Source organism: Pogona vitticeps, chromosome 9 (assembly GCF_051106095.1).
Source record: "Pogona vitticeps strain Pit_001003342236 chromosome 9, PviZW2.1, whole genome shotgun sequence".
NCBI lineage: Eukaryota > Metazoa > Chordata > Lepidosauria > Squamata > Agamidae > Pogona > Pogona vitticeps.
The window spans coordinates 23,921,931-23,935,996 of NC_135791.1; the positions used below are offsets into that span (position 1 = coordinate 23,921,931).

Below are 14,066 nucleotides of genomic sequence, written 5' to 3' on the forward strand. Positions count from 1 at the left end.
TTGCTTCTGGGGGGGGACGCGGACTTTTCCAGAGGAAGGGAGAGTTTCTCCCAGTCATGGTCAACAGTGCCACGTGCAAAGAGATCTGACTTGCCTCCTACAGCCGTTTCAACCTGACAGCCACTGCCAGGCGTAAGGGTGCAGTTGGTGGCTGAGACCTCTGCATGTACACAGAGGCACTCTTATCCCATGTTGTCACGTCCCTAGCCATTCTGACGAATATTTGCTCCTGGTGCCCTAGTGTCTACGGGTCCTGGTTCGCTCACACACACACACCCCTTTCTTTGCAGTTGCCATCTGCACCCACAGTGAGATGGAGGACTTCCTCAGCGAGGCCGTCTGCATGAAAGACTTTGACCATCCCAATGTCATGAAGCTCATCGGTAAGAGGAAGGCGAGAGAGAGAGAGAGAGAGATTGAGAGACTGTGTGTATGTGCGCACTTCTGAATAGAGATGGGCACGAACCACCCGTTTCGGCAGTTTGCGCCGATTCAAACGCCAGCCGACCCGAGCGTCCCATGGTTCGGCGCACCCACTCCGAGGCAGTGCCCAGAGGAGGCAGGGCAGGGAAGCCAGGCTGCTGCTTCTGAGTGGGTGCCTGTGGGAGGGGGGGCACCAAGCCCTGGAACGCCTGTCCTGCCATTGTCCGAACCGGCACGAACTCCCGAACTGGTGGTTCAGGCTCATCTTTACTTCTGAACCATCTTTCAGGTGAATTCCAGAATCCGTGAGGTTGGGGACGGTACCTTTATTAGACACTGTAAATGCACCAAATCTGCAAGCGATTGGTTGGTTGGTTGGTTGGTTGGTTGGTTGGTTGGTTGGTTGGTTGGTTGGTTGGTTGGTTGGTTGGTTGGTTGGTTGGTTGGTTGATTGATTGATTGATTGATTGATTGATTGATTGATTGATTGATTGATTGATTGATTGATTGATTGATTTTTAAATGCGTTTTAAAGATAGAACCCTTCATCGTTCTAAAAATTTGGAGAGGAAATACAGAAGTCCAAAAGACATGGCTAGGGATTTTAAGGGGCAAAAATGTTCCCGATTGGAAAGTGTGGCTTGATGGGGTCAGGAGGTCATGCAGGTAGCCCTTGGCCTCTGGCAAAGCTCACCTGGCAAAGGGAGAAGCAGGAGACAGGTGCCCTGTCTCCAAAAAAGGGCCATTCTAACGTGCATTTTTCACTAGCCCTCCTGCGGTCATCTCACGGCAGAGGTTAATTCCAGGTGGACGTTTCCATCCCTACCTGGGGTTCCCCTCTCTTCCCTTCCTCTCTTTCTCCTGCCTTCTCCCGGTCATTCTCGGTTCATCATCTTGGGCTTCGGTCTATGTCTAACTTTGGTGTCCGGCGTGGGTGAGTCAACGGAGCCGGGTGAATCAAGCGCACCCTCGCGTCGGCTCCATATAGGGACAGGGCTGAAGCCTGTGAAAAAAAACCCGGAAGGTTTGGGGTGGGGGGTGGGAGGCGGAGTGGAAGGACCCTCCCTGGGGAATGGGGGGGGCTCAGAGCGAGGGGGTGGAGAAAGAACTGCTTGGGAAAACAGATGTTGGCATGGATCCTGGAAGCTCTGAGTAGGTTTAGGGCAAAGGGTGGGAGGCGGATGGGAGCTGGGATAATGTGAATCAGGCTTTTTCGCTGCTGGTGCCTTGAAAGGCCTTAAGGGTTCCTTCCCCCCCCCCGTCCCCTTTAAGGAGGAATAGAGTAAAAAATAACATTGGCGGAGGGAAGGAATGTGTGACTGGCTAAGCCGCCCCACGGAAGCTGTTCCCAAAGAGAAAGCTGTGGGGAAGGGCTGTGGGTCCAGGGGGAGGAGGAGACTGTCCATCAGATCCTGTGCAGGCAGAGGGGGGGGGAATCCCCTGATGCCTTCACCTGCTCCCCCACTTTTATTTAATCTGTAGGGATCACAAGTTGGGGGGGTGTTCATCTTTTGGACTACATCTCCCAGGTCCCCCTACGAGCTTGACTGGACGTGGTGGTCCAAAAAGGTGACATTTCTAAGTTGGAAAAGGTAGACCTGTAAAGCTGGAAAGGACCCTATAGAATGATCATCACATCCAGCCCTTGTCAAGGAGGCCCCGTGGGGGAATCGAACTCCCAACCTTTGGCTCCGCAGCCAGATGCCTCAACCGCAGAGCTATGTAGCCATTCCCCCCTTTTTCTTTATCACCCATCTTGGACTAGAGAAACTAGGCTGTTGGCAGGGTGTGTGTGTGCAGGGTGAAAGAGGATCAGTCCCCACGGGCCCCATAGGCCGCCACATGTGGCGGTTGAGCAGCATCTGGCTTGGGGGACCACAGAGTAGGGGATCATGCAGAGTTTTTACAAGTACTCCCTCTCCTTCCTCTCTCTCTATAAAAAAGAAGAGCCCATTTCCATTCCGCAGCTGGGGAGCGAATCTCGGCTTTGGCTTCTCCGCCCCCTTTCCCTCTAAACCAATAGCCGTGGGAAAATAACCCAAGGAGCCTGGCGTGGTTCCCGTTTCCTGTACCTAAAATAGATCACTGGAGATCAGACCCATATTCTTAAAGCTTCATCCTTCCTGTTATTTGCTGATCGGAGTTGGCGAAGGTGTGAAATAATCCTTCCTTCTATCCATCATCATCTTCCTTCCTTCCTTCCTTCCTTCCTTCCTTCCTTCCTTCTTTCCATCCATCATCGCCTCCTTCCTTCCTTCCTTCCTTCCTTCCTTCCTTCCTTCCTTCCTTCCTTCCTTCCTTCCTTCCTTCCTTCCTTCCTTCCTTCCATCATCACCTACTTCCTTCTTTCCATCCATCATCGCCTCCTTCCTTCCTTCCTTCCTTCCTTCCTTCCTTCCTTCCTTCCTTCCTTCCTTCCTTCCTTCCTTCCTTCCTTCCTTCCTTCCTTCCTTCCTTCCTTCCTTCCTTCCTTCCTTCCTTCCTTCCTTCCTTCCTTCCATCATCACCTACTTCCTTCTTCCTTCCTTCCTTCCATCATCACCTACTTCCTTTCTTCCATCCATCATTGCCTCCTTCCTTCCATCATCACCTACTTCCTTCTTCCTTCCATCTTCCATCATCACCTACTTACTTCCTTCCATCATCACCTACTTCCTTCTTTCCATCCATCATCACCTCCTTCCTTCCTTCCTTCCTTCCTTCCTTCCTTCCTTCCTTCCTTCCTTCCTTCCTTCCTTCCTTCCTTCCTTCCTTCCTTCCTTACTTCCTTCCTTCCTTCCTTACTTACTTACTTACTTACTTACTTACTTACTTACTTACTTACTTACTTACTTACTTACTTACTTACTTACTTCTATCATCACCTACTCCCTCCCTCCCTCCAGGAGTCTGTCTTCAGAACACAGAGGGCGACGGGTACCCTTCTCCTGTTGTCATCTTGCCATTCATGAAGCACGGTGACCTCCACAGCTTCCTCCTCTACTCCCGCCTTGGGGACAGCCCCGTGGTACGTATTAGCCCTCTGACGCCTCTGTTGTTGTGATCCGAACCTCAAAACCTCAATCCTGAAGCCCTTGGCTCCATCCCCTTTGGTTGTGGGTTCATGCAAGGAGACAGACTGGCATAAAGGAATTACAAAGACAACGGGTAATTGTGATCCCCCCCTCCCAGGTATTGGTTTTTTTGCCCTACGTCTCCCATCAGCCTTAGCCAGGGTAGGCAATGGTGAAGGAACTCTAGAAGTTGGTGTCCAAACACAAAGGGAGAGTCATGCTCTACCCCTTCAAGACATGGGTAATGGGGTAATGCTTTGGAGGAAAAGAGGGGGTGCCCCCAGCTCAACCCCATCTAATCCCTTGGTCCTCTCCTACACCCACCAGTACCTGCCGACACAGACGCTGGTCAAATTCATGACGGACATCGCTAGCGGGATGGAGTATCTCAGCAGCAAGAACTTCATACACCGTGACCTGGCCGCCCGTAACTGCATGTGAGTCAGCAGAGATGGGTGTGGGGCTGTGGGGGTAAGGGAATTCACAGGATCTACCACAGTGGTCCCCAACCTTGGGCCTCCAGATGTTCCTGGACTTCAACTCCCAGAAATCCCGGCCAACACAGTTCATGGCGAAGGCTTCTGGGAGTTGCAGTCCAAGAACATCTGGGGACCCAAGGTTGGGGAACGGAGATGGTTGCGGGGAGGCAGTCTTCGCCGCCTGCTGCCCTCAGGCTCAACGTTTCTCACCTAGCTAGCTTCTTCCATCCCATGTGATTTTTCTTCCCGCCCCAGGCTCAACGAGAGCATGACGGCCTGCGTGGCCGATTTTGGCCTTTCCAAGAAGATCTACAACGGCGATTACTACCGGCAAGGGCGCATCTCGAAGATGCCCGTCAAGTGGATTGCCATTGAGAGCCTGGCTGACCGTGTCTACACCATCAAGAGCGATGTGGTGAGCTACCCCCCATAAGGGGAAGTGCCTCGGATTCCTTCCCTCCTTCCCTGCTTCCTGCTCAAACCCGTCAGAAGGAAGCTGTTCCCTTCCCGTGGGCTCAGCTTCTCTTCCGAGCTCAAAAAAGTTTTTTTTTTTGGACTACAGCTCCAAAAACCCCAAAATCTTCTCAACAGCTGGCAGATTCTGGAAACTGTGGTCTAAAAATTTTTGTAACTTTTCTTAACATCGCTTCGGTCTCTCCCCCATGACCCGTGATGACACTACCGCCACCGTGGTTGAATCTGGGACTGCTTTAACTAGGGAGCTGTAGTGTTTTCTCACACCCCTCTTCTAACGCCTTCTCTCCAGTGGTCCTTCGGCGTTACCATGTGGGAGATTGCCACCCGAGGCCAGACGCCGTACCCCGGCGTGGAGAACAGTGAGATCTATGACTACCTGTGCCAAGGCAACCGCCTGAAGCAGCCTCTTGATTGCCTAGATGGCCTGTAAGCATCACCACCTTTGATCTTTCGTAAAGCCTTAAGGCCTCTTTGCTTCACGTTCCTGTAAAACCATGCAGCTTAAACCCCTTTCCCCCCCAATTCTACATAGGGCGCTCCTTCCCCCCAGGGATCAGTAAATTCTGATGGGGGGGGGGGGTTGTTTTGTTCCTTTGGTTTTATTTGGTTTGAGTGAGTGACATTCAAGGGATTTAACATGAGCCCTAAGAAGAAGTTTGCTTCTCTGAGAACTGGAGTGGCATCGGTTTCTCCAGAAGCATCCAATTCATTTTTTTAAAATGTGTGAAGACAGAAGCGCTTATTTCTCTCTTCCTAAAATGACAACTAGTGAGATTTATTGAGCAACTGATATTAGGATAGTGGAGGGAAAAGTCATCACCTGCTTTCCACGCTCTTATGATTTTATCATACATAGTCGCTTCGTATCCCAGTCCTTATCCCATTACTCATTCATTCATTCATTCATTCATTCATTCATTCATTCATTCATTCATTCATTCATTCATTCATTCATTCATTCATTCATTCATTCCTCTCAAGGCATCCAAATTTCTTCCTGATGCACTCATCCACACCATTTATCCTCTCAGTATCCTACAAGGTAGCTTAAGGTGATTCAGGGACATTTCATGCTGATGAGAAATTTGTACACAGGCCAACACACATAATTACTGCACCATGTTGGATCTCGTATTCTTGGACATGTGGGAGTGGATGATGTTGACCCTGTGGGTAAGAAAAAGCACTTTGCCCATGCTCCGGTGTTATGTTTTAATTTCACAAGGGCACAGATGGAAACAGAGACCCCAGGGTGGTTCCCACGCAAATGTACATCTCCAAATGAAGCCTTCCTATTACAGTCTTCAAGGTCCTGGGCAGTTTTACATACTGTATGTTTTTATACTCTTTTCTTGTTGGGAAAGGCCAGCCTCTTTGCCCTCCATCTGGAGCAGATGTGGAAGAATTATAAAAGATCCGTGGACTCCCTGCTTCCGAGGGGGCCTCCATTCAGTGCATGTCAGTCTCTCGCTGCTTTTGCGACAATTTGGTTTGATTCTGTACAGTGGTGCCCCACTTGATGACGATAATGCATTCCAGGAAAATCGCTGTTAAGCGAAATCGTCATCAAGCGAAAAAAAACCCCATTGGAATGCATTGAAAACCAGTTAATGTGTTCCAATGGGGGAAATACCTCATCGTCCAGTGAAGATCCTCCATAGAGGAAGCCATTTTCGATCGCTGTCTTGTGAAAATAGGTCCGGAAAACAGCGGGGAGCCATTTTGCGACCTGCCGATCAGCTGTTTTTAATCGTCGTCTTGCGAACAATCGGTTCGCGAAACAGGTACCTAATCATCGTAAAGTGAAAAAAACTCATAGGAACCATTGTAGTGATCACAAAAAACTCGTCGTCAAGTGATTTCGTTGTCAAGCGGGGTCGTTGTCAAGCGGGGCACCACTGTATTTCTCTCCTTTATCCACCTTCCCATCTTTTTGGTCCCCCAGGTACGAGCTGATGCTGAGCTGTTGGGCCCTCCACCCACGGGACCGCCCCAGCTTTGAGGTGCTGCACCGGGAGCTGGAGACGATCCTCAAGGCCCTCCCACTGGCGAAGGAGCCCGAGGAGATCCTCTACGTCAACATGGACGAGGGTCCAGCCGCCGGGGAGGCCGAGCTGGGCGCCGTCGGCGGCCTGGGCCCCGAAGAAGCCCCGAGCAAGGAAGGCCAGGGGCTCAAGCCCACGGTGACGGCCGCTGAGGTTCACCCGCCCCAGGCTGTGGGGCGCTACGTGATGTGCCCCACCCCGCACGAGAGCAGCCGGCTCCTGACCGAGCCCCCTGGCTGTGCCGCCACGGAAGAAGGGGCGTGAAGGGAACATGGTGAAGTTCTGGCCGAGACAGGGGACGGTTGTGACCAACTAGACCTTTCCCCCCCCCAGCCTAGGATTTAGAAGGTTCCTCTCGTGGAGGGGAAGAGGTTTCCCTGAGAAACTTCCTCCTTTTTTTTTGGTAACGAACCACTGCTTTCCCTTTTACGAACCCTGCTTTCCCCCCCTCCCTGGTATGGCCAGGGGACCCTTTTTCCCTCTTGACCCTCCTTTCCAGGGGGAAAAGGGTTTTGGATGGCTGGCGCTGAGCGTCCATCGCACTCCCGGCCACCCTTCCCCATCCGGCCACCCTGGTCCCCAACGCCGAGGGAAGCCAGGAACACGTTCCCGAGGGGAGAGACATGGAGAAGGTAGCACCCGGGTCAATTCCTCTCCTCTTTTTTTGGGACTTCAATTCCCAGGATTCTGGGTGTTGTAGTCCCCCCCCAAAAAAAGGAATCTTGAAGCTTAGAGAGAATGTGAAGGGGAAAACTCTTTCCCTCCATTGTCTTTCCCTCAAAATCTGCGGCCCAAGTTTAGCTGGTGACCACCCACCCAGCTCACAAGCTACTAGGGTTGCCACTTGGGAGAGGATGATGGGGTGGCCCTGCTCCCGTATTTTTAACAGATGTGCATCTGTTGAGTGGGTGTAGCTTTCCCAGAGCTGTAAAAGGGGGGGGAAGCTCTGCCTGCTCTTTTTACAAGAGGTCGGCTGCTGTTAAGGGCCCAGGATCAGGGTTGGGTTTTTTTCCCCTTTGGGGTTTTTAAGGAAGGATGATGACCCTCGTAACTGCTTCTTGTATAGCCAAATGAAAGCAGTTGTGCCCCATTTAATTCCCAGCTGTTTCACTGCCACGTCTCTTGCACTGTCTTCCTTTTGCCAGCGTGCCCCTCCTCATGCTGGCATCCTCAGAGGTGCCAGGAGGCTCTTATATATTCACTCCGATTCCCCGCTGGGAGAATCTGACTCTGGCCGTTCAATGGCAAGAGAAATGAATTCTGTGTATGCACAGAGGGCATCTCTCTTTACTGCTTCTCAGGAGCCACCCTTGGCATTCAGAGCTGATTCCAGAGCGACTCCAGTTCTTTTAACCCTGTCTGTTAAAGGGGGGGGGGGGAGTACTAGACTCTCCTCAACCCCTGTTCAAAAGCTGAGATGTGTCAGACTCAACAGGTTATCGAAGACACCTCTTTAGACATCAGTGGGTTGTGCTGTGAATTCTCCCAGGAACGGGTGGGTGGGTAAGGTTGCTGAAGGAGCCAGAAGCCATATCCATGTGCCATCCTCAGAGGGGCCACGGGGCATTAAAATGCACTCAAGCATCTCTCTTATTTTTTTCCAAGGGGAACATTTTTGGTAATATATTTCAAACTAGAGAAGAAAAACCTAGCCCAAAGCCTTCCCACTAATAAGAGCTAACAGTACAGTAAATGTTAAGGCTCCTACCTCCTCCAAGCCTTTCTTCCTGACAAAGGTTCTGCATCTTTACTCATTCCAACCAGGTACGAGATCAACAGGTGGCGTTTTTCTCCCATTGTAGTGAATGCCCACTTGCAGATGCCATATAGACCCTTGCTTTTGGGGGTGGGGGCAGGTTGTCCAGATTTTGCAAGAGCTCTCCGAGGTGCTGAAACCCTCTCTATTGCACCTTGGGCGGCCGCTTCAAAGTTTGGATGAAAACCCAGAGCAGATTTGCCTTCGCCCCCCCCCTCCTCACACTGGAGTCGACAGCCTCCCACAAACCTCCTGAATTTTCCAGAGGTCTAAAGCGAAACAGTGATGACCCAGCACAGTCATAATGGCCACAATACCTTCAATGCCTTTAGGATTCTTTTTGAGCCACCTTCCACATTTTGGTGGGACTTGCACGAGCATCTCGTGCCACTCTCACTGAGAGGAACACAAGTTGTGTAGAACAGAAACAGCTGTGAGTGTTCTCCTTTATTTTAATTAGACACAAACCCACATTTTGCACCAGAACTCTCTTAAGCCCCCTTTTCAAGGGGGAGCCACCTCAAAAAAGGTGATTTCTTCTTTTAGAGCTAAGTATGGCCCCTACTGATTTTATGACCCTTCATAGATTGTGCACCTTCACAGCATATTGACTGCATCTGTCACACATGGAGTTATTTACAATAATCTTCACACCATGACAGCAGTTCCTTCTTCAAAACTGAAGACAGACTGGAACTGGTTGAACTATTAGTCACATCCCTCCAGCAATGAGATGCCCAGACAGAGAGGTAGCAAATTGATTAAATCTTTCTTCCATTCCATTTTGCCCGTTCAAAGTAGTGTGGCTCTGGAAACACTTCACCATGTTTTTCCCCCTGTCTGTGTATTCACTCTGCTTTCACTTCAGATTAAATAGGCTTTGCAGGTTTATCTTTTTTTGAACCTGCCACACCTGTTTAATCAGTAGCAATGATGGAACAACAGAAAAACCTGCAGAACCTAATGGCTAGTTCCAGCCGTACACTAAACGTACACTAAAAAACAACAACACACAAATCAAATTTGCAGGCAGCGCTCACTATTTTTCTCTCCTAAATTAGATTCACAGAAGCACAATCACTGCCATTGGCATTAGATGAGACAAGCATATCTTTTGAAAACTTTGTGCGTATTCCTGAACTCTCCTTATGAGATGAGACTTGGGTTCATTCCGTAGGAGAAATAAATCTATGCAATGAATATTTTTATGTATTTTAACATGTGCTTGTGTGCCTCCTTAAATATCCTGATTCACGGGTAGCCACCGTTCTTGCACAGATGCTAAAAGTGGCACCGCCAGCAAAGGTAATCCACCTAAACAAAAGGAGGAGGCCAGTGGCCTTATTGCATGGCCCGCAACCCGACTTCACTTCTCTCTCACTTCTGCATCCCGAAGACCGAGATCTGCTGAAGGCATCAGACTTCTGTTTAATGTTGTTGGGAGTGACTCTCGTGTCTTGGCCTCTGTGGGCTTTGGCCCTGCTTTGATATAACGTGATCTGCGCCTTAGCGCTGTGTTGCTGCCAAAAGGAGAGGGCAATGTCAAGAGGCGGGCAAGGAGGTAGGGACTTATTCTTGTCTATCTCAGGCTGTTTCTACCTCTGAAATTGACTCTCTTTGCCCAGTTGTTGGCTTTTGAGCTGGAAGTCCTTGAGGACTTCGAACCTGGTTGGAAAGATCAGGGCAGGAGATGGAGAGGGTTCAGTACCGCTTCCCCACCTGCTCTGCTTTACAGTGGAGTTTTTGCAAGCGTTGCTCTCTCTTTTTTTAAAGTAACTTTTGCAAACCTTACAGTAGCTAGCAGATAGGCTTTCTAACTTGTGGTCTCTTGCCAAGGCTTTAACTTGTAGGCCCTCAAGCCAAAACCGTTGGCTACCAACTTTCCTGAACTTGTCCGGAGAATATAGATTTGGTCCCACTTCTTTCACGAGAAATGCCTCATCTTCAGAACCCGGTTTTCAGTCACTCTGTTTCAGGTACAAAAAAACAACAACACGTTTTCCATTCTGCTTAAATGAAATGCGTCAATCACATCTGTTTCCCTTTCGGATCATGTGAGGAAAAAGCTGGAAAACCAGCATTTTCCTTAAGAATTCTCTTGCCCCCAAAAAGACCTTCTCTGACAAGGGCCCTCAAGTGCTGGTATATTCAAATCAAAAGCTGTTTCTTTCTGTCCGCCATGTTGGTGAGTCTGTAGAACAATCCGCTGTTTGATTTTCCTACAGATTCTTTTTTAATGCAATGTTTTTATATATATAAATATATATAAATATAATTATAAATGTATATACTTTTTTTAAAAAAAACTAAGAGAAATTAAAATGCTTTGTATGAAATGTTTTCCCACTACCTTACTTTTGTACAAAAACACATTTCCCTCTCAGGGCAAGAAGGATGGGGTTTTTTTGGAGCGAGAAAGAAAAAAATGCTGTGTGATCTATTTTGCTTATAAATAAAAACTTCCTTTTAAAAAAATGAAAAAAAAATCTGGGACAAGAGTTTAATTCCAGTGATGGTGGAAAGTGTTCATTGCTTGAACGGGGTCCCAAATTCAACCTTCTGGCATTGCCAGTTGAAATAATTTCCAGATGCAATAATCTGCGGTGCTGTTACTCCAATGTTCCGTTGCAACCTCTTTTTTTCCATCCGGTGCCCTCCAGATGTGTTCTGTGATATATCTCAGCTGCGGGCCACATCAGAAGGCTGTCACGTGGTCTCCAAAACAAGACAAGATAGTAACATGTGTCTTCCAAGAAAACCACACACCTCAGCAAACAGGTTTTGTCAGAGAACAGAAAATGGTAACACCTTCACCAGCAGCTCAAACTTCATGCAACGCTGCGTGGAGTACAATATCAGGCCTGATGTTGGTACCTATTGGCCAGTGCCCGTAGTTCCACGATTATGAAACAATCAAAAGCCAGCTGGCCTGTAGACGTTATATCTTGAGGGCCCCATCTCAGGTGACTGAATTTGTGACCTGTGTCTGATGTCCAAAATATACCATCCCAAAATTTCACTGGTGGTTTGATCTTGAGGCTGTTCTGGGTCAGACACTCTGGCTGGATGGCAGCATGCAGGCCTCCCAGCATGTGGTTTTCCTCCTGAGGGTTTTTTTGGGGTGGGAGACACAAACAGGAGGACTCTGTCCATGCACAGCCTCTCGTGGAAGCTTGCCTCACAGTACAATCAAGCCAAAGTCAAGGATGGCCCTCATAACCTCTTTCTTTTAGGGCAGGAATTCTAAGGCTGGCCTTCTTTGTTCTTTGTTGGTGTTTAGTCGTTAAGTCGTGTCCGGCTCTTCGTGACCCTATGGACCACAGCGCGCCAGGCCCTCCTGTCTTCCACTGCCTCCCGGAGTTGGGTCCAATTCATGTTGGTAGCTTCGATGACCCTGTCCAACCATCTCGTCCTCTGTCGTCCCCTTCTCCTCCTCTTGCCTTCACACTTTCCCAACATCAGGGTCTTCTCCAGGGAGTCTTCTCTTCTCATGAGATGGCCAAAGTATTGGAGCCTCAGCTTCAGGATCTATCCTTCCACGGAGCACTCAGGCTTGATTTCCTTCAGAACGGATAGGTTTGTTCTCCTTCCAGTCGGTGCAGAGCTGGCATCCAAGTCTTCCTCCTCTTGCAAAGCTATCAGGATGACACCAAAAACAGGCCTTGGAAAGAAATGGGGTGGTGGTGGTGAGCCAACAGGACTAACGGTCACTCACGCGATGGTTGCCATTCTGTCCCATCCCTTGAGTTGGTTCTTACTCATGATCCGAACCGAACAATATGGTTTTAATGGGTTGTTTGTGAGCAGAAGCCAACCCCGGAGTGGTGGACAGAGGGCCACGCTGTGCCTCCATCCCTTGCCAGGCAGATGAAGGACCCGAATCAAAAGCCACATTCAGGGTCCGTCTGCTCGAACTGTTGATCTTTTCATCCGACTGAGTAAGAGAGAACAAGGCGGGCCATTGAAGGGTGCATCCTACCTCACCCCGAGCATTTCTCTCTTAATCTAGGGCAGTGACAGATTAAGTTCTTTTGCAGTGGATAGGGACAGGGGGACTCCCCTCCTCACAAACGCTTCTCTGTCTCTTGAGTGGACGCGGGGTCAATGGGTTGGAAAAGAGGGTGGTCCAGAAAGAATGAAAACAAGGGAGACGGAGGGAACCAAGAAAAGGCGGGCAGTCCGCGACCGTATATAAACGTGCTTTTTGCTCCTGGGTTAGTGAAGCAGGATGGGGTGTCCGAAAACCTGTTTTGCAAAAAAAAAAAAAAAAAGTAGAAACTTGTCCCAAGTTTGAAGCTTTGTCCAAACAACCGATCCAAAAGGCTTTCAGCATGAGGGTTTAGTCAACCTTTTATGCTATTTCGGGGCACGAGTGGAAGAATTTTTGGCTCCCCGGATGTTTCTGGAGAGCAACGGACAGAATCCTTCAGCTTCGGCTTCACCGGCTCAGCCACTCTTCCGCCCACAACTTTCCAAATGCTGTTGACATTTTGGTTGAATAAGACATGTTTTTTTGTTATTCCATTAAAAGGGAGAAAAGAGAATTTTTTTGCAATAAAAGCGAGTGAAGGAAGCTGGAGACACCAGTTCTCTTAACACATTTCTCCTCACTTCTGGCAGTTTTTTTTGTCTCATAGTCTTGCCGTTTCTAGTGCTGGAGCCCACTCGGTTGGGACAAAAATGGAGGTCCTGAAATTTGATGAGGTAAGGCAGAGAGGAAACCGGTTTACCTCCCTTTTGCACCCCTTTTATTGTTAAAAAAAATAGAACCACATCCTGGTCACAAACGTTTTAGGCACAAAGAAGGAAGAGATGCAAACAACGGCCACCTCCATCACAACTTGACCATGGGTCCAAAGTTCAAGAGTTCAAGTAGGCTGGATAGCTCAGTGGTTTAAGGCATCGGGCTGTGGAGCCAGAAGATTTTTTTCCCCCAGAAAGGGAAAAAATTTGGAAATTTTACATCTCTCATCTCCGGTGAGATTTTTCTAGAAGAGACGTGAAACCGGGCTGAAAACTGCTTTCATTTCTGGTCTGGAAAGGACGCAGCTACCCTCTGCTGGCCAGAGATTTCGTCTTGCACTTGCAGGCACCTGATTCATAAGTCAGTTCTTGGCATAAAACGGAAGCAGATAATTTTAGATATTGCATTATATTGGGGGGGCTCAGAGGGAGAGAGAAGGTGCAGCCCTCCAGATGTTTCTGCCTGGTTAACATAAGTAATGCTGATCCATCGTGGGACATGTCATCCAAGAACATCTGGAGAACCACAGGGGCTCCCGTCTTTGGTCCTGAGAGCGTCAAGCTCAGATTGCGGAGAACACAATTCAAATCTCCACCCAGCCTTGCATTGTTCTGGGGAGGTGTTGTTATATTTTCCATCTTTTTAGAGACAGAGATGGACAGTGGACTTCAGAGCTGTCACCACTGACTGGGCCTCTGTTTCAGAGAGAAGGACTGGCTGGGGGATGATGGATATTGTAGTTCAGAACATCTAGAAGGCAACAGGTTGGAGAAAGCTGGGCAAGTTAGTTTATCTGCATTTAAGAGATATGCCGGTTCTTTACACCAAAGCTTATTAAGCCACGCTGGCATAATGAAACAGGGGACAATGGTCTTGTTTGGGGGATCGCTGGAGAGGAAGTTTCGCTATATCGGTCCTCTCCATAGTTGACTAATGGAAACTATCAGCCTCACCCCCTCCATTCGCAGTGCCGAAAAACCGAGCAGAGAGAAAAGTCATTAGGATCTCGGACAACACTGTTTATGCCAGAGGTGGTGCAGGTGCCTCTGGACTACAACTCCTAGAATGCCTCAGACTATGCATCATGGG

At 48.9% G+C, this 14,066-nt stretch overlaps 1 protein-coding gene across 2 annotated transcripts in view; it reads left to right on the forward strand.

Moving 5' to 3' along the window:
* AXL (AXL receptor tyrosine kinase) overlaps nucleotides 1–10,719 on the forward strand; it is a 56,044-nt gene extending 45,325 nt beyond the window's left edge. For both annotated transcript variants that reach the window (XM_020810870.3, XM_020810869.3), the window contains exons 15-20: nucleotides 291–383; nucleotides 3,309–3,430; nucleotides 3,804–3,913; nucleotides 4,211–4,370; nucleotides 4,722–4,858; nucleotides 6,378–10,719. In XM_020810870.3, the coding sequence (XP_020666529.3) occupies nucleotides 291–383; nucleotides 3,309–3,430; nucleotides 3,804–3,913; nucleotides 4,211–4,370; nucleotides 4,722–4,858; nucleotides 6,378–6,741 (986 nt within the window). In that variant the 3' untranslated portion in view covers nucleotides 6,742–10,719. The remainder of the gene's footprint in view (nucleotides 1–290; nucleotides 384–3,308; nucleotides 3,431–3,803; nucleotides 3,914–4,210; nucleotides 4,371–4,721; nucleotides 4,859–6,377) is intronic.
* The last annotated feature ends 3,347 nt before the right edge of the window (nucleotides 10,720–14,066 follow it).